This window comes from Ursus arctos, unplaced genomic scaffold, assembly GCF_023065955.2.
Source record: "Ursus arctos isolate Adak ecotype North America unplaced genomic scaffold, UrsArc2.0 scaffold_3, whole genome shotgun sequence".
Classification (NCBI taxonomy): Eukaryota; Metazoa; Chordata; class Mammalia; order Carnivora; family Ursidae; genus Ursus; species Ursus arctos.
Window position 1 is genome coordinate 38,063,312 of NW_026622985.1, and position 23,150 is coordinate 38,086,461.

At 42.9% G+C, this 23,150-nt stretch overlaps 1 protein-coding gene across 2 annotated transcripts; it reads right to left on the bottom strand.

The window, feature by feature from the left end:
* Positions 1-7,004: 7,004 nt before the first annotated feature.
* On the bottom strand, positions 7,005-22,857 carry ASNS (asparagine synthetase (glutamine-hydrolyzing)). 2 transcript variants are annotated; one of them, XM_057304175.1, is made up of 13 exons: positions 22,791-22,857; positions 20,433-20,468; positions 19,550-19,821; positions 15,318-15,555; positions 14,173-14,358; positions 13,815-13,916; positions 13,245-13,372; positions 12,140-12,266; positions 9,868-9,974; positions 9,287-9,387; positions 8,107-8,188; positions 7,863-8,018; positions 7,005-7,349 (listed from the first exon to the last, which is right to left on the bottom strand). In XM_057304175.1, exons 3-13 carry the CDS (start codon positions 19,796-19,798, stop codon positions 7,140-7,142), a joined length of 1,686 nt encoding a protein of 561 aa, XP_057160158.1. In that variant the 5' UTR covers positions 19,799-19,821; positions 20,433-20,468; positions 22,791-22,857; the 3' UTR covers positions 7,005-7,139. The 2 variants fall into 2 exon arrangements, with proteins under 2 accessions (XP_057160158.1, XP_057160159.1); XM_057304176.1 differs by lacking the exon at positions 22,791-22,857 and adding an exon at positions 22,307-22,360.
* Positions 22,858-23,150: the final 293 nt, after the last annotated feature.

A 23,150-nucleotide genomic window follows, 5' to 3' on the forward strand; every position in this document is an offset into this window, starting at 1 on the left:
TCTACTTCTCAGGAAGAAACTGAGTTGTGAGTTCTCCCCCCATTGTCTGTCACTGTGCTGGGTGGGGCATATGATGATAGCTGGGGCAGCCTTTCCTACCCATTTCAATGCGGGTGGGTTTTTTTTCTTTTTCCTTGTTTGACTGACATGTAGGAGTCACTCAGCAGGCTTTCAGGGGGAATTGTTCTTTGTGTAGCTGTAGATTCTGTGGGAGATGAGTTCAGGAGCCTTCTACATCACCATCTAAGATCAAAACTGCCAAAATCAAGAGATTTAAAAACTAATATTTAAAAATCTAGATTTCTGGATTCTCTTACAGAAAAGAACAGCAATATTGCCCATAGCGTGGAAAGGTGGCATGTAAGGAGCAGCTGTGCCCTATACACGGGCCTGGGCTTTCTTTGCCATTGGGCACAGCAATCCAGTCCCAGCCCAGGCTGCCTTCACCATTAACACCTGCCTGGCTCCTCTTCGCTATTTTTCTCACTTGTACGGAGCTGTAACTGACATACAGCGTTGTAAAGTTTAGCCATGTCTAGCACGACCTGACATAATATATTGAAAGTGCTGCCCGTGATAAGGTTAGTTAACACCCGTCACCTTATACAGTCACAAAGGAAAAAGCTCTTCGTGATGAAAGCTTGGACGTTCTACCTCCTTAACAACTTTCCCTCTCAGCTACTGTGATTTTGGTGACGGCGTAGGACGTAGCACATGGTACACCATGACGAAGATGTTTGCAAGCTTGTTACCCGGGGGTTGTGGTTGTGATCTAGTACCACAAAAAAGTGCTAAACCACAAATGTGTACGCACACATGAACATAGAACTCAGAGTTAAAACGGACCAAAAAATTCCGCCTAAAGTCTTGTAGAACATTATTTGGCTGAATATTATCTTGTGCCACCTTGTGGTCATTTGAGAGACACACAACCCAGACCACCTTGCTGCCAATAAGACAGATTGTGGCTTCATTTAGGGATAACGTAATAGGATTGAGATAACGCTGTGTTCGGTATGTTTTAGCAAAGATTCCAAACCAGTAGTTGATAAAATTTGATCTGATCAGTTGATGCATAGCCTCGGAAACCCCGCCACTGTGCCCAGTCATGAATCATTCTTTTCTTTTTTTTAAAGATTTTATTGGGGTTGGGGCAAGCAAGAGCGAGCACACATGCATGCAAGAGCGGGGGACTGGCAGAGGGAAAGGGAGACAGAGAATCTCAAGCAGACTCCATGCTGAGCAAGGAGCCTGACACAGGGCTCAATCTCACCACCATGAGACCATGACCTGAGCCAAAATCAAGCATCAGACGTTTAACTGACGGAGCCACCCAGGCGCCCTGAATCATTCCTTTCAGCAGTTTTCTTCTCACTCCCTGAAACAAACACAAATCCAGGGTTCTTCCCTAACTTTCCGCTTTCAAAACCCTTGCCCCAGAATTTCTAACATTCTCACTAAAACCTGTACTGGTAAGCTCCGCCTCAAAGTATAAAGTTAAAGAACGGAAGTTAGTACTAAGGGTAGTTAAGACCTCACGAAGGCCCTTCTTGCACAGCGCAGTGGTGATTGTGTGAAGACTCACCAGGGTCCTATGAGTCCTCTATTCACAAATACAAATCGCCTTGCTAATCTAGAACTCTTTCTGTGGTAGTCATTATCATCAACAGATAATTCCATTGCGCACAAGGTGACCTCCCTTTCAATGTCTAGGCTGTATGTACATTTCATTTATTTCGTCCATAAAATGGGGATGACAAGAGCAGTAGGTACCTGTCAGGATTATGAGAGACCCGGTATGGTCTTAGATCGGTGTTAGCTGACAGTCATCAGCACATAAAGCATTCGGTACAAGGTTTCGTCTTTTGTCTGGCTTAGAAAACACGGAGAGAGTCAGGGCTCACTGCCGCAGGCAGTTATGAAAATGACCGTTCACGTGTAGATTGATTATATTCAAAAGGCAAATAAAAACAGATTTGGGGCTGTCCACATTCCTTCTTACCTTTCAGAGTATAAAAGAGCTTTCCTTTTGAGGACATATTTTTTATAAGGTGGATCAAAGGAGGGACATGAAAGGTTCAGAAAAATGTATGTATAAGCTCATACCGGCCCTGTACAACAGTCATATGCGGTTAGCAAGTTACAACTGCTCACTAATTAACTATAACAAACTGTTGAGCTTCCATGCTGGGATTTATTCTACGAAATCAACATGTTATCTCTCCAACTTGGCATAAAATAATTTGTCGCCACCGCTATGTTGGAGAAATGCATTAAACGGCCTGGAAAGAAAAATCCGTGTGTTGTGGCTGCCACCTTGTGGCTTGGTGTATTATATTAGTCCTCAGAAATCAATAAGTATTTTCTACCACAACAACCGGTTTCTAAAATATACCAACAATTCAAGTATAGTTTTTTCTAGCATTATTAAAAATCCTCCAAGTTGCACAACGGCATATGAACGAATTTCTTGGCATCCTTTTACTGGCTAGCTAGGGTTGAAATCAGGTAAGAGTTCACATAAGATCTAAGTCATATTAGCTCTCAATCCCATAAGATCTCAATAACACAAGTGATTGTGCTTATGTGTGTTCATTAAACATTTTTAAAATTAAAAAAAAATTCTCATGCTTAAATTAGATGTGCTAAATAACTTAGGAACGACCCATAAAATGGAATATATAATCCCATTAAAAATACAGAATTAGAGAAAAAATTTAGAATTATATTTTTCCATGCAAGTAATTCTATAATCTTTTGAAAGGTAACACAGAGTAGGGGTTAAGTACAACCCTGGGACCTAGGATCAAATATCCCACTTTGATTCCTGATCAGTTATGTGAACTTGGATATATGACAGAATACCTGCATATCACTTTATTCATCCGTAAAATGTGGACGAGCTCAATAGTGCATACCTCACGGGGCTGTTGTGAAGGTTGATTGTAGCTTTTAGAGCAGTATGGGTCAGGCTCGGGAAGGCTGATCAATGTTCTGGGCAACCATAATTACGATGGCATGAGTCAAATTAGTTTTATTGCTAGCAATTAGCCTTCCCCCTTCAAAGTGTTCCCCATTTCTCACCTTATGCTCGGGCACTGATTTTCCCAGCTCTTTCACTCCTGCCTGGTGGTTGAGGGGCAAGTTTTTTGCTGGAGACCCAAGGTGAGGGCCCTTAAAATTACTGGCGAGCAGGGTGTCAGAATTGTTACCACTTAGGGTTTGCTGTATGGCTCCCATTCTATCGATTTTTGAAAAGCAGTGTGTGTTTTGTTGTTGTTCTACCCATGCCCTATTATATATTGAACAGATGGGGAACAGATGACTTTTCTTCTCAGTTCACGAAACGGTGCCACCTGAAACAGACTTCCATATCAGTACGACACCCGGAATCTTAAGCTCTGGGCTTAGGGCCATGACAAAGCAGAATGTGGGGGTTGTCACTCTCGCAAAGGGAATGAGTAGATGTGGATGTAGAAAGAAAGTAAGCTGAGTATTCAGTGACTGAAGGGTGGATTTGAGGAGTCATTAGTACTGCTCTCCTTCTGGTACATACCTTTGAAGTCCGGAATGGCCACATGACTTGCTTCGGCACAGAATGTGTAAGAAAAAGTAGTATGTCACTTCAGGGTGGAAGCTCTGAGTTTCGGTACTTGATTTACCATTTGCTCCATCCCCTGCCTTGCTGGTCATGGAAGCGTGAGTCAGGATTATGCTTCTGTCAGCCTGGGTCCCGGAGTGACTGTAGCGCCTTCATTGATGAGCAGAGCTCCAGAGACCTGGATGAACATACAGTTTGAGCAAGAAATAACCTCAGTGGTGGTAATGCACTGAAAATTTGGAATCTTATCATCATCATCTAATTTATCCCATTTTAGAAAATATTTAGCAACCCTGTGATTTCCTGGCAGGTAACCTTGCTCTCAACTTCAGCTGAGAGGGGGTCCCTTCCCTCAGTCTAATTCACAGCAGACACCCGGGCTGTAGTTTCATGCTGACAGCGGAGGGGATAGTCAGCAAAGAACAACACAAAGGCTCTGGAGCCAATCTGTCAAGTGACTTGGAGCTCCACCACTTAGCAATTAGCTGAATGCCTTTGAGCAGTTGATTCAACCTATGTAAAATAGGGGTACAAGGGTTTATCTTTCCAGGGACTGAACCTGTATAAGAAACCACGTAAAAGGTGACAGTGTCAAACATCCATTTATTACACTCAAGGAATTATGAATCAGGAATTGGACATAGCATGCGGGGATGGTTTATCCCATGACTGGGGCCTCAGCTGAAGACTCAGAGTAGGTGCTGGAATCATCTGGAAGTTTACTCACATGCCTGGTGATTGATGTTGCCCGTTGACAGAGACCTTGGTGGGAACTGTCAGCCCTCTTACACGAGGCCTCTCCTGTGGCCTGGGCTTCCTTACAACATACATCGAGAGAGAGAGAAAGCATAAGCCAAATCACCTTTTGTGACCCAGCATCAGAAGTCACAGTGTCACTTCTTCTGGATTCAGCTAGTCAAGGCCATCTTGAAATCCTGCCCAGGCTCAAGAGGAAGGGAAATAGACTGCCTCTTCAGAGGAGTAGCTAGGGTCTGGAAGAGTCCATGGGACCAGAAATACTGCTGTGGCCATTTTTAGAAAACAGTGTCTGTCATACTTCCTCAGAGTGTGGGTAAACTCACTGAGTTAACACAACGTACTTAGAACTGTTGGTAGTTATGTGCTTGCTGTTAATGACTGATCCACTTATAGGTTTAGAATCACATGGAACCATCTTTCTGTGGCCAGCTTTTTCCTTTCACGGGGCCCCAAGCCAAGGATCTGTTATCTCAGACTCCAGACCAGACTATGGCAACCCCAAGACGGGAGGAATTAAGGAGCATGCTCTATGTCCATGGCCTCAACGAGATATTCCTGCAACAGTGTGACTCCAGGAGGCTCAGGGTGAGTTCCCTTTTATCATTTCCTTGTAAAGGGTTTAAGAAACTTTACAGCCGATTTAACCAAGATCATATACTTGCATATGTGCAACTGTGCCTTTATAGCAAGAGACCTGCAGGAAGATGTTCAAAACTGTTTGGAGCAGTGGTAGTATTTCGGTGGTTTTTCTTCTTCTATGGAATGTATCATGTCCCAAACTCCAAAGTACTGTTTTAGTTATGTAGGAAGGTGAAACCAACCTCTGAAGGGGTACATCATCTCTTAGGGTACTTGGATGAGGCTGAAACGGCAGGACAATAGGAGCTAAAAATCTTTTAGTTTCTGGAGAGGGACTGGATTATCTGTTGTTAGCAGTGCTGTGCGGATAGAAACTACATGCCTCCTGTGCTCTGAGTCACCAATATCAGGGTAGGCCAGGCAAACAGGCTCGGCTGGTATCTAATTGTTGAGTCATGTGTACATGCCCCAGGGGCTACCATTTCTTTAAACCTTCTATAATTTAGTTGCAAAAGAAGAGGCTGACTTTATACACTGTGCCAAGAATCTTCAATAGAGCTCATGTGCTCTCTGACATCCGTGAGGTGCCGTAGTTAGGGGGGACCTGCAGGACTGAATTCACGCCTGTGGAACTGGCTGAACGGAGTATCTCCACTGTCAGGCGGTATCTGCATGTGGCAGCTCTCATAGTCACGGAAGTTAAAAATCTAGGGCCAAACTCCTATGCTCAAAAACTAGCGGTTTGTGGTTTATGGCATCCCTTAATCCTGCCATGTCCACTGCGAGTCACTGTCGCCTCGTTTCCGATGCACTCTTGCTGTCCCTGAGCTTGGCGGGGTGCGGCTGTACCGTGAGTAGCTTCGCCTGGTCATGCTAGGGTTAAGCACTGGGAGCGCATACAAATACAGGGTTAGCATTGAGCCATCCAGTGTTAATTCAGGACATTTCCTTGGCTTTCTAGAGACATTTTAAGATTGTAAGTGAAGGCCTATCACCTCAAACAGTCCCCGTCTTCCAACTTCCCAGCTCAACTCCAGGCTCACTTGTTTTTCCCATCAAAGATTTTTTTAAAAGATTTTATTAAAGAGCTCGGGTGCACAAGCGAGGGGAGCGGCAGGCAAAGGGAGAAGCAGGCTCCCCACTGAGCAGGGAGCCGGACGCGGGGCTCGATCCCAAGACCCTGGGATCATGACCTGAGCTGAAGGCACTCTCTTAACCAACTGAGCCACCCAGGCACCCCCAACAAGCATTCTTATGTTGACCTGCGCACCAGCACTTTCCTCTTCAAAAGTTCCTACTAAACGGAATCCATCTTTATGATGTGTTTCAAAAGGTTGTCCCTAATCAACCAATAAGCATTCAGGTGAGAATCTTCTACTTATTCACTGTATGTTTCCTTGTTATACTTTCTCTCTTCTCACTTAGGTTTAGAATGCTTTTTCCTTTGATCAGAAATGCTTGGTTTGAGTTGTTTCTCTACAACGGGGTTCTCCACACCAGGGCCCACAGGCCGAATCCAGCCCACTGCCTGTGTTTATAAAATGTGACTGGAACACAGCCCTCCCCGCTTGTTTGCTTATTGTCTATGGCTTTTACACTCCAGTCGAAGAGTCAAGCAGTTCCAACAGAGGTCTGCAAAGCCTACAATACTACTGTTCCTTGAATCTGCTGACCTTTGATCTAGAGCAGCAGTTCCAGAAGAGGTGTTGGCTCCACAGAAAAAATAAATTAGGAAATGCTACTTTACAGACTAGAGCTGTCCTGGCCGTTTATGATGGCCTCAGCACGTCACAGGCTGCCGGGCCAGCTGCGGGGAGTACAGAAAGAAGAGAGGGAAGCTTGGAGAAGGCCACACTGAGAGGAGACACGGACGGGAAGGGAGCCACGTTGGCACATGGCCCAAGTCTTCTAAAGCAGCCAGAGCGCCTGTGAGTGCCTGCAAACATCACACTGCTTCCCCCTTTCCTGGGCTCACTCTCTACCGTATTGGAAATCAGTAAAAGTTGCAGAGTTTCTAGGTACCTCCAATGAAGGGGCTGTGTGAGTAGAAGCGACTACAGCAATGTTTCCGAGTTAAGACTTTTATTTTTTTCATGCCCAATGAACCTGAGTAGTTGACGCGTACCCCTCCCCTTCCTGCCCCCGAGCCCCCTACTCTATGCAGAGGAATGTTGCCTTGCATGTGCTAGTGCAGACGGGCCTAGGCTTTGGCAGCTGCCTTGTAATGGGCCAGAGTGCGGGCAGAAGGGTCAGTGGCGTTGATCCACCTCGGCATCCAGTAATGGGTCAGCCAGTCGGCCCGGCCTGGGTAGTGGCGTTCAAAGATCTGACGGTAGTAATAGCCTTCTTTGGTTTTAGGAGTGTTGAAGGGAAATTTTTGGGCTGCCGCTGCCATCATGGCGTCATCAACCTGGAAGAGCATAAAAGCAAAATGGTGTTTTAAACGGCACTGAAACTCTGGTATTTATTGTGGCTTCACAATAACAACCAAAGATATGGAAGGGCAGGACTGTAATTGCGCAAGAGACCCTGGGAATCACCCTCCAGTTAGAAAATGCTAAAATACCATAATCTACACAGCTGTAGTGACTTTTAAGGAATAGTTTTGTGAATACCTAGTAGATGGCGGCTCTGAGTGTTTTATTCTTTTACGCTTAATAACGTCTAGCCCCCAGCAGGTATGCAATAACGTGGCAAATGAAGGCCAGTGATGATGGGTACATCTCCTCGCTTGCTCTTTCAATTCAAGATGCTACTACATAATCCTTCATGTTATTTAAATCTTATGAAATTCTTACAAAAGTATTGTTTACCGAGAATTTCTCCAACACACAAAACATGTAAACTAAACACAAAATGGGAATGGCGATTACAACTCTATGTACACATGGTCCTATTCCAGAAAATATTTAAGATATTATACCTGATGTTCAATATATTCCTGTAAAATCCTAAACCAGGAATTCTTAACTGAAGTAATTCCATCACTGAAGGCTTCCTTTGGCCGCCAGAGAATGTCTTTAGGAATCAGATTGGAGTCTTCAAATGCCTCTCTCAGGAGATGCTTTTCTATCCCATTCTGACATGAAAACAAAGGAACGTCAGTAAAAGTTCCAAATATATTCAATATCAATGGACTTTTTTTTATCTTGACTTGATTCACCTACCTTGGGAATTCTCATATCTGGTGGCAGAGACAAGTAATAGGAAGAAAATCGATGATCCAGGAAGGGGACTCTCAATTCAAGGCTTAAAGGGGAAAAAAAAATCTAAATCAAAATGGATTTAGCGCCTGTCCATTTAGATTCTCCTTGAGAGTTTCTTAGCAATTCAACCAGCCTCTAAGTCATGTGAGGACAATAAAGTCATTTCTGCAGTCCTCCTGATTATCCTACACTACTGCACGAACACAGAACTCTTCATGCAAAACAGGATGTATTATCTCATCTACAGAGTGAGACAAACTGACAATAATTTTACTTTCCCTTCTACAATTAAATCTACATCTAAAAAGCAGAAAAAGGCAAGAATCATCAGTGACCTGATCGTAGAGAATGTACTTTTCCTATACCTCTCTGCCACAAAGTCTTTTCTAGGTGAGCCCATCTCTCTCATCTTATTAAAAACCGTAAGAATTCAAAACTGTTTACTAAATGACTAATTTACATATAACACTCAATATAAACGACTGATCCACAGTGTTTCATCAAAGGCCGCATCATGTTTCCTGAATCCTGGTAACTCTGGTTAGGACAAATGGATAGAATAGCTATGGCTTCAGTTCATTCCCCACACCATATTTTATTATTTTCCCATGTGAGTGTGATTTGGTAGAAGCTACTGACACATCTGATGTCGGCTGTCTATCACGTACAGTAAGTCTTGAATTCTGCAACACGACTGGCTACAAAGGCATCAGAAATGGTCTCCTAGAAACCTGTTATAACCTAGTCAAAGCTCTTGGATCTTCACTGCCCCGTGCCCATACACGCTTACCACAGCATCCAACAGGCATGCCAGGCACTCAGCACCTGTTGCGTGGGGGCGTATAATCTTTACTTCTCTTAAAAAGTCTTAAAAACAGCTGCATCTGCCTCCCCCTCCATTCTGAGGGCAGCAGAGTGGGGCTGTGTTTAAAGATAGAAAGTCAGTCTAAACCTAGTCCCCTCATCAGAGCCACAACAGCACTTTGAATGAGACGAGCTTTGTCTTCTCTAAAAAGTCCTACTTCGGTGGGGAATAAAGTCCTACTTTGCAACACATAACCAACTGAAAAAAATAATCAGCCGTTGAGCTTTTTGACTTTTGAGGCTATCTTCATGACTGCTGCTCAAACTGCTGCGTTACCCGTGGGCAGCAGTGGTGCGGTCTGCCCGGAGCACGTCGAACAAGTAGAGTTCCTTCAGAAGCCTCTCGCTCTCCTCCTCGGCTTTTTCAGGAGAAGGAGCCTGTTTGACAAACAGGTGAAGTTACAAATACACCAACAGCTTTGCTTTGTGCACACTGAACAGGCTTTATTTCTCACTCTTTCCCACTTTCCTGCTCTAAGGGCGGGTAAGACAAACAGCTAAAGAAGGTCTGGGGAGGGAGTCACTGCTTGCTACACCAGGCCTCCCTGCCCACCAAACGGTCAGTGTCAGGCAATAAAAGGGATACCGTGGGCAGTAACCATGCTGCCACAGGATAGTAAGAAATATCAGAACCACGATTCTCATGCTCAGCTGGTTCTGAAGAATGCAGATTATCTGACACCAGGAAGACTTCTTTCTCCCCCAAAAGAAAGACAAAGCAGACAGGATCTGGTTTCGTCATCTACCCCATAAGACACTCAAGTGTTAGGCCCGTAGTGAGAAGAAAGGCTAGCAAATAGTCCAATAGTGCACGTTTCCCAGCCTACCACCAACATCCCTCCGTTTCAGAACGCTTACCTTGTGGAAATAAATGTAACCCTGCGTCAGCTCATCCGAGCCTTCCCCGGAGAAGATCACCACACTATCTGTGTTCTTCCGAATGTACTTGGAAACCAAGTACATACCTTGGAAGAGACACAGAAACTGTTAATGTCAACCTCTCTACCAAAAATGCTTTTTGTTTGGCTTTTGGAAGCTACTAAGTTTTACTTAGATTGAACTCTGTGTTAATAAAGTAGCTTCCAAAATAATGACTTTTTATCTATAAGCCATTTTAACATACCTAATCCAAAGTTGTACTGTTACAATGAAAGAGCCCAAAATCATCCTATAATTTTCAACAGATTTTAAAATTGTAATGCTTTTAGACCAAGAATGTCCACCTTAAAACTTTGTTAAACTGAACAATGACAAATATCTAAAAAAAAAAAAAAAATCCTAACTTTCATACCAGTATCATTCTACAAAATAGGAGTGCAGAGTTTTGGTAGTTTAGTTCTGACTTTTTTCCTAAGATTGCCCATTTCACATATGGTTAAGAATACTATGTGAATTATTAAAAGATATCCATTGGTTCTGGCTGCCCATCCCTGTAAACCAGTATTGGTTCTTTACCATTTTTTTCATGATTGCCAATCTAGGGAGACTTTTTAGACATTTTTTCCTAATTGCCCTCTCAATGAAATATTACTGCCAGATATACCACATATCTGAGTATATACTATGGCCCTTTGGAGGGCCACTGACCACTGTAATACCTAAGGTTTTTTTTTTTTTACCCTCCAAGAACCAATTTTTGTTTCCTTGAGGGCAATATCACCCCTGTAATAAAATTCTCATGCTCTAAACTTTGCAATGGAGGCTTACCAGATTCTGAGTCTCTTAAAAGAGAGGCATATCTAAGCCAGTAGCATATCAGAGGCTCAACAACATTGGTTCAGTCTGGTTTGGAGTGTACTTCCGATTTTCGGATATAGCCCCAGGACAAAACCAGTATTGCTTGCCGGGGAAAAATAGTTACTGACCGATAGGTCCTATGATAGAATAGTTACCAAAATACAGCATTCCTTACAGAAATTAGTTACAACACAGACCTATTTCTTTATATGGCCCCAGAAACTATATGCAGAGAAACTGGTGGCATGGTGAGGAATGTAGCAAATACGCATCTGCTCTTTGGAGAAATGTAAATACAGATCTTCCTTGACTTATGTCCCGACAAGTCCACTTAAGTTGAAAATATCAAAAATGCATTTAATTCACCTAACCTCCTGAATGTCCTAGCTTAGCCTAGCCTACCATAAGTGTGCTCAGAACACTTACATTAGCCTACGGATGGGCAGAATCACCTAACACAAAGCCTGCTCTGTAACAGCGTATCAAATATTTCATGTAATTTATTGATACCATTCTAAAAGTGAAAACCAGGGGGTGCCTGGTGGCTCAGTCGGTTAAGCGTCGGCCTTCGGCGGGGGTCGTGATCCCAGGGTCCTGGAATCGAGCCCCGAGTCAGGCTCCCTGCTCGGAGGGGAACCTGCTTTCCTCCTCTCTCCCCTGCTTGTGCTCTACCTCTTGCTATCTCTCTCTCTAATAAATAAAATCTTTAAAAAGAGTGAAAACCAGTATCGTTTTGTGGGTATGGAGTGGTTTTAAGTGTTTCGGTGGTTGAACCTTGTGACCACTTGGCTGACTGGGGGCTGCAGCTCGCTACCACTGCCCAGCATCAGGAGAGACTGTCCTCCGCATGGTGCTAGCCCGGGAAAAGAGCCAAATTCAAAAGCTGAAGTACGGTTTCCACTGAAAGCATATTGCTTTCACACCACTGTAAAGTCGGAAGTTGTTTAAATGGAACCATGGTAAGTAAAGGACCGTCTGTAATGATACCATAAATGTGGAAGTGCGTGTGTTTATTCCTCTCCCTCCAAAAGAGATTGGGGGAATTCTTTTATTTATCTGAGAAAGAGAGAGAGAGAGCAAGAGCACAAGAGCGGGGAGGGGCAGAGGGAGAAGCTGACTCTCTGCTGAGCAGGGAGCCCGATGTGGGACTCAATCCGGTGACAGTCCCAGGATCATGACCTGAGCTGAAGGCAGACGCTTAACCATCTGAACCACCCAGGAGCCCTGACTGGGGGAATTCTTAAGTGGCCTTGTTTTAAAATATTGCTGATCTAGGAATCTTATTTGCATTCATTATTAAGTACTGTTTTCTTAACTGTAGTTTGAAATAATCTTTTAACCCTTATACTTTTTTCAGTATTAAAAATCTTTTTGATATCCTAAAATGCCTTACCTACTGAAGCACGAATTGTTGTAATATCATAAGTTTCCAAGGAAAATATGACTTCATCCAGGACCTGAATGCCTTCCTCAGAATTAAAGAGGACTTCATGGTGTTCGCTCCCAATGTGATTTGCCACCTGATTATTTAAGAAACAACCATATACTTGTTATTTAAAAGAACTGCCCTTGAGAAGGAAACATGACAGTTGCTCACAACGCATTTTAAGTTAACAACAGTGAAAAACAAATGGGCAATAAGGGGAAATGATTCTCCAGGCCACCACATACACAGCCACCCCCATCAGGTCTCCTGGCCTCCCCCAGTCTCTGCCCTGGCTCAACTAAGAGGTAGACAGCCCATCAGCTCTTCCCACTCCAACACTTCAACCTAACTGTCCAGAGACTTCCAGTTAGCATGCCCCCTACAACCCTAAGTTACCAGCCTCTTCTCTCTCGTCCAACAAGGCCCCGCTCTAACCTTGGCCCCCACTGGCCCTCTAGAAGCGCTTTACTTACATTCAGGATAGTATTCCTAAAGGAAATGCTGTTTTGGAGTCTTTCAGCATTGATCAACTTGCTTTGAGAGTGTACTCTAGCACTTTCTCATTCATTCTACATAAGTTCTTCCAGACTAGGAATAAGGTCTCCTAAACACTGAATATATGTGTACAACGTCCCCTCTGCCCATAATCTTAACACAAGGTGCTTTATATTAAAAAAAATAACAGCTATGTTCTATCCTATGTACTTTATATGAATTATATCCTTTCACCACAAAACTATCCCACAGTAGATACTGTTATTCCCATTACATAAATGAGGAATTACATGGTGGAGGTAGGATTTGAAACCAGCAGTCAGGCTCCAAAGCGTGCAGTCATAGCCACTCCACCACGCCCTATGTTCAAAAAGAATTATTATCTTAGAGTTTTTGTGAGGACTGCATGGGCCTTGGTAGAAGTACCTAGAGGACAGCATACAACACAGTTGATATTCAACAGGCATTTCATTCCATTTTAATATATTTAATTTAAACTAATTACCTGAATCAATACAGGAGCATAAGCACAGAATCACTAATCTTAACTACATAATGGGCAGAGACAGTGTCTTACCTTTCTAGCAGCCAGTAAATCAGTACTGTCTTCCATGCCAATTGCAAATGTCTGGAGAGGGTACTGAACGTGGGCCTCTTTTAGCTGCTTTAACAGGGTGGCAGCAACCAAACTGGAATCTAAGCCCCCTGTGAGCAAGACCGGAAGTATACGGTTATGTGCCTTTTGTGAGATAGGAACAGGCAGGATTTACAATCCTGGTAAGCTCCAAGATGAGAGTTTTACCATTTACAATCCTCAAGTTTTATAAGCCGAAAATCCCCTTTAATATAAGAAAAATCTAACATATATAACCCAAGATAATGGTTGCAGTATTTGAATTGGTTAAAAAAAATCACTAGACATGATTCTAAAGAATGTTTGTTAGCTCATTCACCCCAGTAATTATGATGTAACCTGACGTTGCCCTATTACTAGGAATATTAAATGCAGCTTACAGAAAACATTTTCGCACTATAACGGAGAGAAAGATTAAATCATAAATATTTTATAGTCAAAACCTCAGGGATAGGTACAAATCATTTACTTAAATACATATTAAATATAATCAGGCTTTTTAACAGCCTTCACCTGATAAAAGGCAGCCAATCCTTCTGTCTGTCATCAAGCGTTTCTTAATGGCATTGTCAAAAAGGATCCGGAGGTTGTTCTTCACAGTTTCTATCTCAAAACCTACAAACACATAAAGGCAACAGTTCCAGAAAATCTTGGGCTGAATCATCTACTGAAACGAGGTTCACAATCACCTGTATTGATCATGACGACGTGTGCTCAACCGTGGACTTTGTCCAATCCCAATGCGCCACGTCCACATTAAATAGGAAATAGCTCTTCAGGCTTGAACCATTCCAGTGACAGGAAAGTATCATTTTTTTCTCCTCTGGGGGAGACGGGTGGGGAACAGGCAGGTGGGCGTTTGCTCTAGTACCTGGGAACAGTTTCTCCACATTGTCGTACAGGGCATGCAGAGGCTCATCTCTGCAGTGGTGATATTTGACCATTTCCACGGACGCAACTTTGCCATTTGGCTTTAAATCCAAAACTTCATAGTGTCCTGGGAGAAAGGGCTCCACTTTTAGAAAAGGAGTCGTGGAGTGCTTCAGGTTAACAAGACCTACGAATTCAAAAAGTTAATTTTACTCAAGATACAATTCACACTAACTTTCACAGTTAACTTACTATCCTCTAAATTCCTGTTTACTTTCCCTTTTTACTATAAACACATGTCCATTATATTGGCAAGATAGGGAAAAATGAACCCAATGCTACTATCCACTTACTAGAGGTCACAGTGGTACAGAGATGTACAGCAAGGCTACACTGATTCGTAGTAATTCCAAGCAATAGGAAAATCTCCAATGGTCAGTTTCTTCTCCCTAGCTGAAGTTTCAGATCAAGAAAATCTATTTTCTATAATAAATTATCTGAAAAGATACATGAAAGCAAGGAGATGGACTTGAAATTATTCATTTTACGATATCCTGGCAGTCATTTCTTCGACTGAGGTATTTTAAGAAAACAGCCATGGTTCCTGGACCTTTGACAAACAAAATGATCGACTGTGAGGTACTTTAAAGTCAGATATTAAGAAGTCAGGCTTCTACCCCTTAACTAGTTATTATATACTGTATGTTAATAGTATCATCTAAATTTCCTCAATGAGTTTTCATAGCAATAACCAACCTGACACCACCATGATCTTTGATACAAAATCGATGTTATATTGTAAATAGGAACAGCCTATCTAAATGCTCATTATGATTTACAATTTGAGTTTGTCAGCCCAGTAATCTGTCATACTGAATTCAAGGGCCAGGCTGGACCCAGATCCCATCACTAGCTAGCAGACCTCAACAGAGCCATACAACCCTTATCGTGGATGAGGAGTAATTAAAAAGTTTTAGCCACGGAATACCATGAACAGATTAGTTTTAAATACATTATTCTAAAAGCACTGAGAAACAGTCACTTGAAAACTTCTGGACTGCCCACCACGGGATTTGCAAATACGATCTAGAGGAAAACACCAAACCAGAGCAATAATGAAAACCTACAGAAAAATTTTATCATTACCTTTAGCTTCTGAACACACAGCCAAAAATCCATCTTCTGTCATGGCTTTAAACAAAGGCCTGACTCCATAAGTATCTCTGCCCAGGAACACTTTCTTATTGGCAGTATCCAGTAAAATAAATGCGAACACCCCATCCAACATACAGACTGTTTGCTCAATTCCTCCTTTGTCGTACAGATGAAGGATTATCTCACCATCCACTTTGGTCTGGTATTCAAATTCAAAATGCTGTTGCATCTTTTAAAAGCAATAGCAAAATAAACGTTAAAATCTGTGTGCATTCACTAATAATTTTTCATGGCAAAGTTGGTTCAGTATTTCTATGTTCTATAAGCATACACTTCAGTAATCTAGAAGAATCATGGCATTACGAAAATATAACTTGTCTGAAGTCACAATTCTGCAAATTCTTTATAACATAAAGCTAAACCCGTGAAAGTTTTAGTTGCATTCTCGTGAATGCAATGTGTCCAAACAGTCGTGTGGACAGATACAAAGGCTCATTATATTTGTGCTATGTCTGTAATGCATACATATTTACATCTGTATGTAAGTGAAGCAAACAGGCTGCCCCCAGTTGCCATTACACTAAAAATTTGCTTCCACGCTGTAATATTTTGACTTGGGAATATAGTATCAGCTAAGGTAGTTACAGTTCAAAGACCTGCCTATGAAAATGGAAAGCAAAAGGACAAACACAGGGGCGCCTGGGTGGCTCGGTTGGGTAAGCGTCTGCCTTCGGCTCAGGTCATGATCTTGGGGTCCTGGGATCAAGCCCCACGTTGGGCTCCCTGCTCAGTGGGAAATCTGCTTCTCCCCCTCCCTCGGCTGCTCCCCCTGCTTGTGCGTGCTCTCTCTCTCTCTCCCTGTCAGATAAATAAATAATTAAAAAAAAAATCTTAAAGACAAACATAGTTGGTACTGCTCCCTGACAAGTAGATGATTCCATCACAAAGATAAAGACACATGGTCTAAACAAAGGTGCCGGCCCCCAGGGGAGGACTGCAATATTCAGTCCTCCTACCACTGCAGTGGCATTAAAGCTACTTCTCACTGAGACACAGAATGACTGGGGAGCGTTAGTAGCCCACATGCCCCACAGGCACAGCACAGTGACGGTCACGACCACACCGAGGGCAGAGGCAGAGGGTTTGATTACATCACACCCGGACCCCATGGCTCTCCATCACCACTGCGAACCGTGAGGGGGAGAAGTTCTTGGAGTGCTCTTTCTGTGAACTTACTCGTATTTGGTTCACACTAACCAAATGAGGTGGAGATCCTGGATACATTTAAACATTTAAAACATGCTTTTAAAATTAAAGGACTAAATCTATGTTTGTATACGTATGACCCATGAACATGCTTCACAATCACACTCACTCTATGATTGTGAAACTTCTGTCTATAAGCACTCACAGAACAACCCAAAAAATGGGCTTTGGCTGCCTCCAGTGACTACAAAGCCACTTCCTGTTCCCCTCTCCCTACTCTGAGACAGGATCAGGGGAGATCCTGTCACTAGCAGGTGGGGTTTGGAAGCAGTCTTCTGACCCTTCTGGGCTCAGGCATTTGACGGATGAATGTACCCCACAGCATTCAGTGACTTCAGTGAGCAACAGCTTCCCCATCTATCTCCCACTGCACCAAGTCAGCACGGCTCCTTAGCTAAACCTTGCAGGTAATTTATTGGTTAAGGATGTCCATGCACCACTTTCCACTCTCCTGAACGCACGTGGGTAAAAGCTGCACTGGAATAAAAGCCCGTCTCTTGCCCCCATCCAGAAATCACACTGCCCTCTCACTTGCCAACCGGCAAGCCCCTGCTGCTCCCCACAGAGAGATTCCTCTCTACCCCAGCCTTTACACTCAGAGTCCTCTCCTTCATTTCTTCCTCCTCCACGCCCAGCACACCTCCAGCTATATTTTATTAGGAGTAAATTTTCTTTTTGTTAAAAAAAAAAAAGGAGGGACTTTGGAGTTTACGTTGCCGTGCACTTTGTATAAACCTAAAACAGCCATTCTCCTCTTGTGACACATTTCTGGCTGCTCACGCTGCGTAAGCTTAGATAATTGGTAGAAGCAATGGAATGTCTGTGCTTTTGAAAATACAACATATTTGACTAATTTAGACGAAAAGTACTTCTGAAATATTTTACCATTTTCTAACTTTTAAATAAAATACATAAAAGCAGCAATGTTTTCAAGTAAAACAAGGTATTTTCTATCTGCTTTAGGGTAAAAGTCAGGTTAATATTGCCATAATCCAACCCAGCACTCTCATGCATATGGTACTAGCTTGGCTTAGTAAGACAGAAGTCTTAATTATTCCCTTCCTGTACTCACTAGTGTGAAATCCATTCTTATTTTTCCTGTTCACTGTGTCACCTCCAAGCACCTACAAAAAATGATCCCTGTGTCTAATATGCCCTTAAGAAATGTATGAAAGGGATCTGCTGGTAACTATAAAAACTTCTCAAATGAGAAGCTTATTATTAAGAGTATTCCTATAAGCAGACAACAAACAATAGCAAAAGCCATCGTCCAGAGATAAAAATGTCCAAAGGGTGGCTAGGACATGAAACCCTACCCGTGAATGATTGACGTGACATAGCAAGACTCAAAAAAAAAAAAAAAAAAAAAAAAACAACCAAGAAACATAACAATTAAATGTATGAAGTGTGAATGATATCTGGCTTCAAACAAAACAGAGCAGCTACAAAGATATTCTTGGCAGGGGCGCTTGGTGGCTCAGTGGGTTAAGCATCTGGACTCTTGATTTTGGCTCAGGTCATGATGTCAGGGTCGTAAGATGGAACCCCATGTGGGGTTCCTTGATGGGCATGGAGTCTGCTTCAGATTCTCTCTCCCTCTCTGCCTTTGCCCCTCCCCCCTTCTCCCTCTCAAAAAAAAAAAAAGATATTCTTGGCACACTTGCAGAAATTTAGTATGAACTGAGTATTTATTAAATGGTATTACTGATTCTTAGGTTTAACAGTATTGGTGTCAGGTAGAGGAATGTCCTAATTTTTAAGAGGTAAGTGCTTATATATTTAGAAGTAAAGTGTCACAGTATCTGTAGTATACTAAGATGATTCAGCCAAAAAATGAATGCCTTGGTATATATACAGAAAGAGAAAAATAAAGCAAATGTGGCAAAACATTAACAGTTACACAATCTCGGCTCTCATTATTCTGTTCTGTTTTATATGTTTGAAATTTCAAAATTAAAAGCTGGGGAGGAGGGTGACAAAAATTACTTGGAAATTTTAGATTAAAAAATGTATGAAACACTAGCCAAATAATTCCAGATTGGAAGGCTCTCAGCCAATGTGGCTTCCTGGGGTCCACCCACTCACCACTCTCATCCTGAGTAAGCTTTCCCCAAGATTAGAAAGCTGTTCCAATGTTAATGCTTCTAGAAAATTCACTTCCTGCACTCTGTTGCATCTGGACACCCTTCTGTCTTGTGGTTCTGTTTAAGTGCAGTATGCAGACACAGGCAGCATTATAGAAAGGCTCCAAGTAGGACGACCTCCAAACTATTAAACTCTATACCTACCCTAAAATCCTCCAGTCTCACAGCTCTTAGAGTGATATTCCAACTCCTTACTAAGTCCTGCTTGATTGGGTCCTGCCCATCCTCCCAACCCCACCTTGTCCACCTCACTCCTTGCTCACATCTGACAACCCCAGGGCTGCTTCCTGCCTCAGGCTTCTATGCATGCTATTCTCTGCATGAAAAGTTCTTCCCAGCCCCGCTAGTTGGTCACGGTCCATTAGGTCTCAGTTCAAGTGTCAGTTCCTCCAGAGGCCTCCTCTGACCACGTTTACCAACACTGGATCTCCCATATCATCCATTTTTTCAGAATATCTATCATATGTACAATGATTTTTTGGTCTTTGATTTTTAATGGAATAAACTCCATCAGAGACCTACCTCTCATACTTACTATGCTATGCCCAGCACCACACACGGGCTCTAATAAATGTTCAAATTCATAATAGGAAAAAAAAATGCTGAGCGTTAAAGAACTGTAACCCTCGATTTTTCTCGTGACCAGCTCATTTGACCTCTTTGTGCATCAGTGCATCATCTTTATAATTGGAGCAAATGAGACAATGAATGTGGAAACTGTCTGAGAACTAAAAACAAAATACATAAAAATTATAACCAACTAGCTCCGAGGTTTAATCACATTCAGATACCTTCTGGTTTTGTTTTATTTACCTTCTTGTGGTTATAGATTTCACCGTTGTAACAGAGCCACAAATAAGGATATTTCTTTACTCGAATTGGCTGCATTCCAAACAGCTGGTCAACCACCGCCAACCGATGAAATCCAAAGCAGCAGTTGGTGTATCCATTGACATTCTCAAAACGAAATGCATCTGGACCCCTATGTGCAATCTTCATAGCACTCAGGCACTGCACAGAGAGGCAGTCATCACTGCCAAAGAGGGCCCAAATCCCACACATGGTGCAATGGAGCTATGGTCTTTCTATAGAGAAAAGAGCAGGCCAGTTAAATATTCAATATACTCAATCCAAGTCTGTATTAAATCTTGATTCCAAAAACTGGTATAAACCACTTCAAAGACTGACATTTAAACTATCTTGTCTACAGCAATTTTCCATTAGGTTGGCAGGGACACAGGAGTCGAGAATGATTTAATTTACGTACAAGTATTCAGAAAAGATGTGTGACCTTTCCATCCAGCCAGCGGTAGCAATTTGGCACCCCATCAAAGCCTGCCATCTCTCTCATCTTGGGATCTGGCCAGCTAGAGCTGGGGGCGGGGGGGGGGGGGGTCAGGCCACATTTGAGGTTTACTTCCAGAAGAGACAGATACATATGCAGGCTGGCTCCAACCTAGTGAGAGATCCCCATCCCACTCTCTCCATCTCAGGACCTCAGAAGCCCTCAAAAATCCAAGAGACTCCCCATATTACTACTACAGTCCCCTCTCGGGTCTCTTTGACAATTAAAAGCCCTGTCTTTACCTTAACGAACTGCACATCGAGTCTAGCAGGTAAAAAAGATCATATATACCACTCAAGTGTTATGTTAAGATATACAGTTATTATAAGCATTTCACAACTTCTCGCTTACCTCTAAGTGATTTATTCAAACGTGATGAAAGAAATTCTAAAGAGGAAAAAGAAAGGCATGTTATCCGATATCAGGTATCTTAGCTGTGTAACAAAAAACCATTTTAAGTTGACAGAAATACATAATATTTGCCATCTAAATGTCCTAAAGGACAAAAATGTTCTTAAATATTTTTGCCTCAAAGTTGTCTTGGTTCATGAGAAAGCAAAGTAGGTGTGACATCAACAGCAACAACATCTCTGAAAAACAACTTGGCTATCCCTATAGGCCAAAAAACAAACAATTCCTACGAATGTTACCTTGCAAGTTCATATTCTCAACTGTGAAATAAAGGGCTGTTTGATTTGAATGCTGCCAGCTGAAAAGTTATTTTACCAAAATATCTCAAACTTAAGAACTTCTTTGGGTATCTTTAATGCAAATTTGCAGCAAATACCTAATTTGGACAAAAATCACTGAAAGAATACATACATGCAAGTTACACCAATCACTTTGGGCAATCCTCTGAGGGGGGTTGTATCTAAATGAACCAAAGCTTTGTTTAGCCTTTTAATGAAAAGACCACATCAAACTAATGAAAAATAACAGTGACTCAAACAACTTGGAAGTGGAAGTGGCACATGTTCTATGCAGTCCCTTCCCTGCACTTGGCCTAATAGCCTCTAATGAGATATCTGAGATTTAGGGGGGAAATACACTTAGATTGAAGTGAGAAGGCTACTGAGAAGCCATGTATCTTTCAACTCTATACCAGTTAAAAAAGGGCTGAGAAAGTGCTTTGAAAATCACAAGGGGTCATTAGTGAATCATTTACCTAAGTCTTCCTAATGCCACTTAGTGAATCCCATTATTAAGCCTGCTATAAGGAACACACTTTTAAGCACTAAAATAGAGTGGAAAGAAGGGGAACACACATTAGTGAAGCACACTTATCTTCTCCAGCAGGAAAAAGCAAATTAAAACTATCACCTATTTTTGTTGGAATCGGGCTCACTTGCAAAGGTCCTACTTGGAATGCTTTTTCCTACTGCTATTACCTGTTCCCTGTAATTTTCTCTATTTCCTCATAAACTTTTAGAACAGTGCTGTCCAGCAGAAATGTAAGCTACATATGGAATTTAAAAAATACTAGTAGCCCCATTAAAAAAGTAAAGAGAAAAAGGGAAGATAACTTTAAATATATTTTAACTCAACATACCAAAAAAAGTATTTCAACAGTAAACAGTATAAAAAGTTATGCACAATATACTTTACATTGCCTTTCTCTATTAAATCGTCAACATCTGGTGTGTTTTACACTTACACCACACCTCCATTCCGACTAGCCAGCATTTCAAGTTCTCAATAGTTACGTGTGGGCTGAATTGGACAGTGCTGCTTCCGTGCATTCGATTTCGATGCTGCTTACCAAATAAAAACTTCACCATATTGTTTTATTTTTACATTAAGTATCAGCAACCAACTCCTGGACAGGTTCAAGACCTAAGTTACTTTTAATTAATCTTACAGCAATGCGGTCAATGAATGAAAAAAAAGCATTAGGAGTGCTTCTAAATTTTTAGTCAAGGCACTCAGGACAATGGCCCATGAAGAAATACTATAGGCCAAGGGCCCAGCAGAAAACTGTCCTTTTATTCAAAATATTAAGAGTAATCTGAAACCAGCCCTACAGAATAGGTATCTATTCAGAAATAAGTATTAATTCTTTCACTTTTTTCCATACCACCCCTGCCTGTCGCCCTGAACAGATCTTTTCTAGGCGGGGTTTGTTCATCAAGTCACTTGTTGAGTCTTGCAGTCTTGGGGGGGGGGGAGGATGAGGGAGCGAAAAGGGTGGGGGGGGGGCAGCAAAAGGTGAGGGGCTGAGTACAGACCCTTAGGCTTTGACCTACAGGCCGGCGACCGGGACCAAGCGACTGTGCGGCCTGAAACTCCGACTGCAGCCCAGCCACGTGCACGCTCTGCTCGGTCCACCGCAGGGCACCCGGACTGCGAAAATTTCCACAGGCTTCCACGCAATATAATAAAAAATTGTGAAATTTACAGGAGCTAAGGTGGGCCGCAGGCAGGCCTCCCCTCCGTCTTTCACTTGACCCCTCCCTCCGAAAACTAGACCCTAGGTCTTCCCACTCAGCTCGCTCCCAGGTGCGCAACAATCGGCCCCGCCCCCTTGACCGGCAAGAGCCGCAGAGCAGGCAGGCGCCTGCATCCGCTTCTGCCCACCAGTTTGCCGGCGAGACTGCAGCGCCACCTCCTCCTCCTCCTCCTCCCCTTCCCCTCCCCCTCCCCTTCCCCCTGCAGGGCCGGCCCCGGGGCAGGCTGGGAGGACGCTACGCAGGGCATCAAAGCTTGGCTTACCTGGGCTCCGACAAATGGAGTGAGGGGCGAGGCCAGGTAGGAGCTGCAGATCGCGGGCGGGGCGGCGGCCCTCCTCTGACTTTATACAGGCCCAGCTCCTGTAATGCTTGAGGGAAGTTTCATCATGTCTGTGAGGACCAACCAGCGCGCAGGGGCGTGGCCCACAATGCAAGACCTTGGCTGGGCGGAGGAGGAGCCGGGAGCAAGGAGGAACTGCTCTGTTCTAGCTCTTTAAAGTGTCCGTGCACCTGCTGAAGGATAGCCTCAGAGGTCTAGCCAGGAGCCCCGCTGACACCTAGGGTTACCTTACCTGCTGTTCTGACAATTAGGGGGTCTTCTGCACTTGGTTTGTTCTTTGGG

Excerpts from the sequence above, each read along its gene's own strand:
- ASNS (XM_057304175.1), bottom strand. The coding sequence starts at position 19,798 with ATGTGTGGGATTTGGGCCCTCTTTGGCAGTGATGACTGCCTCTCTGTG. Across the intron at positions 14,359-15,317 it reads TGTGTGTTCAGAAGCTAAAG|GTCTTGTTAACCTGAAGCAC; the intron begins GTAATGATAAAA and ends TTGAATTCGTAG. Across the intron at positions 9,388-9,867 it reads GTTACATTTATTTCCACAAG|GCTCCTTCTCCTGAAAAAGC; the intron begins GTAAGCGTTCTG and ends TTTGTCAAACAG.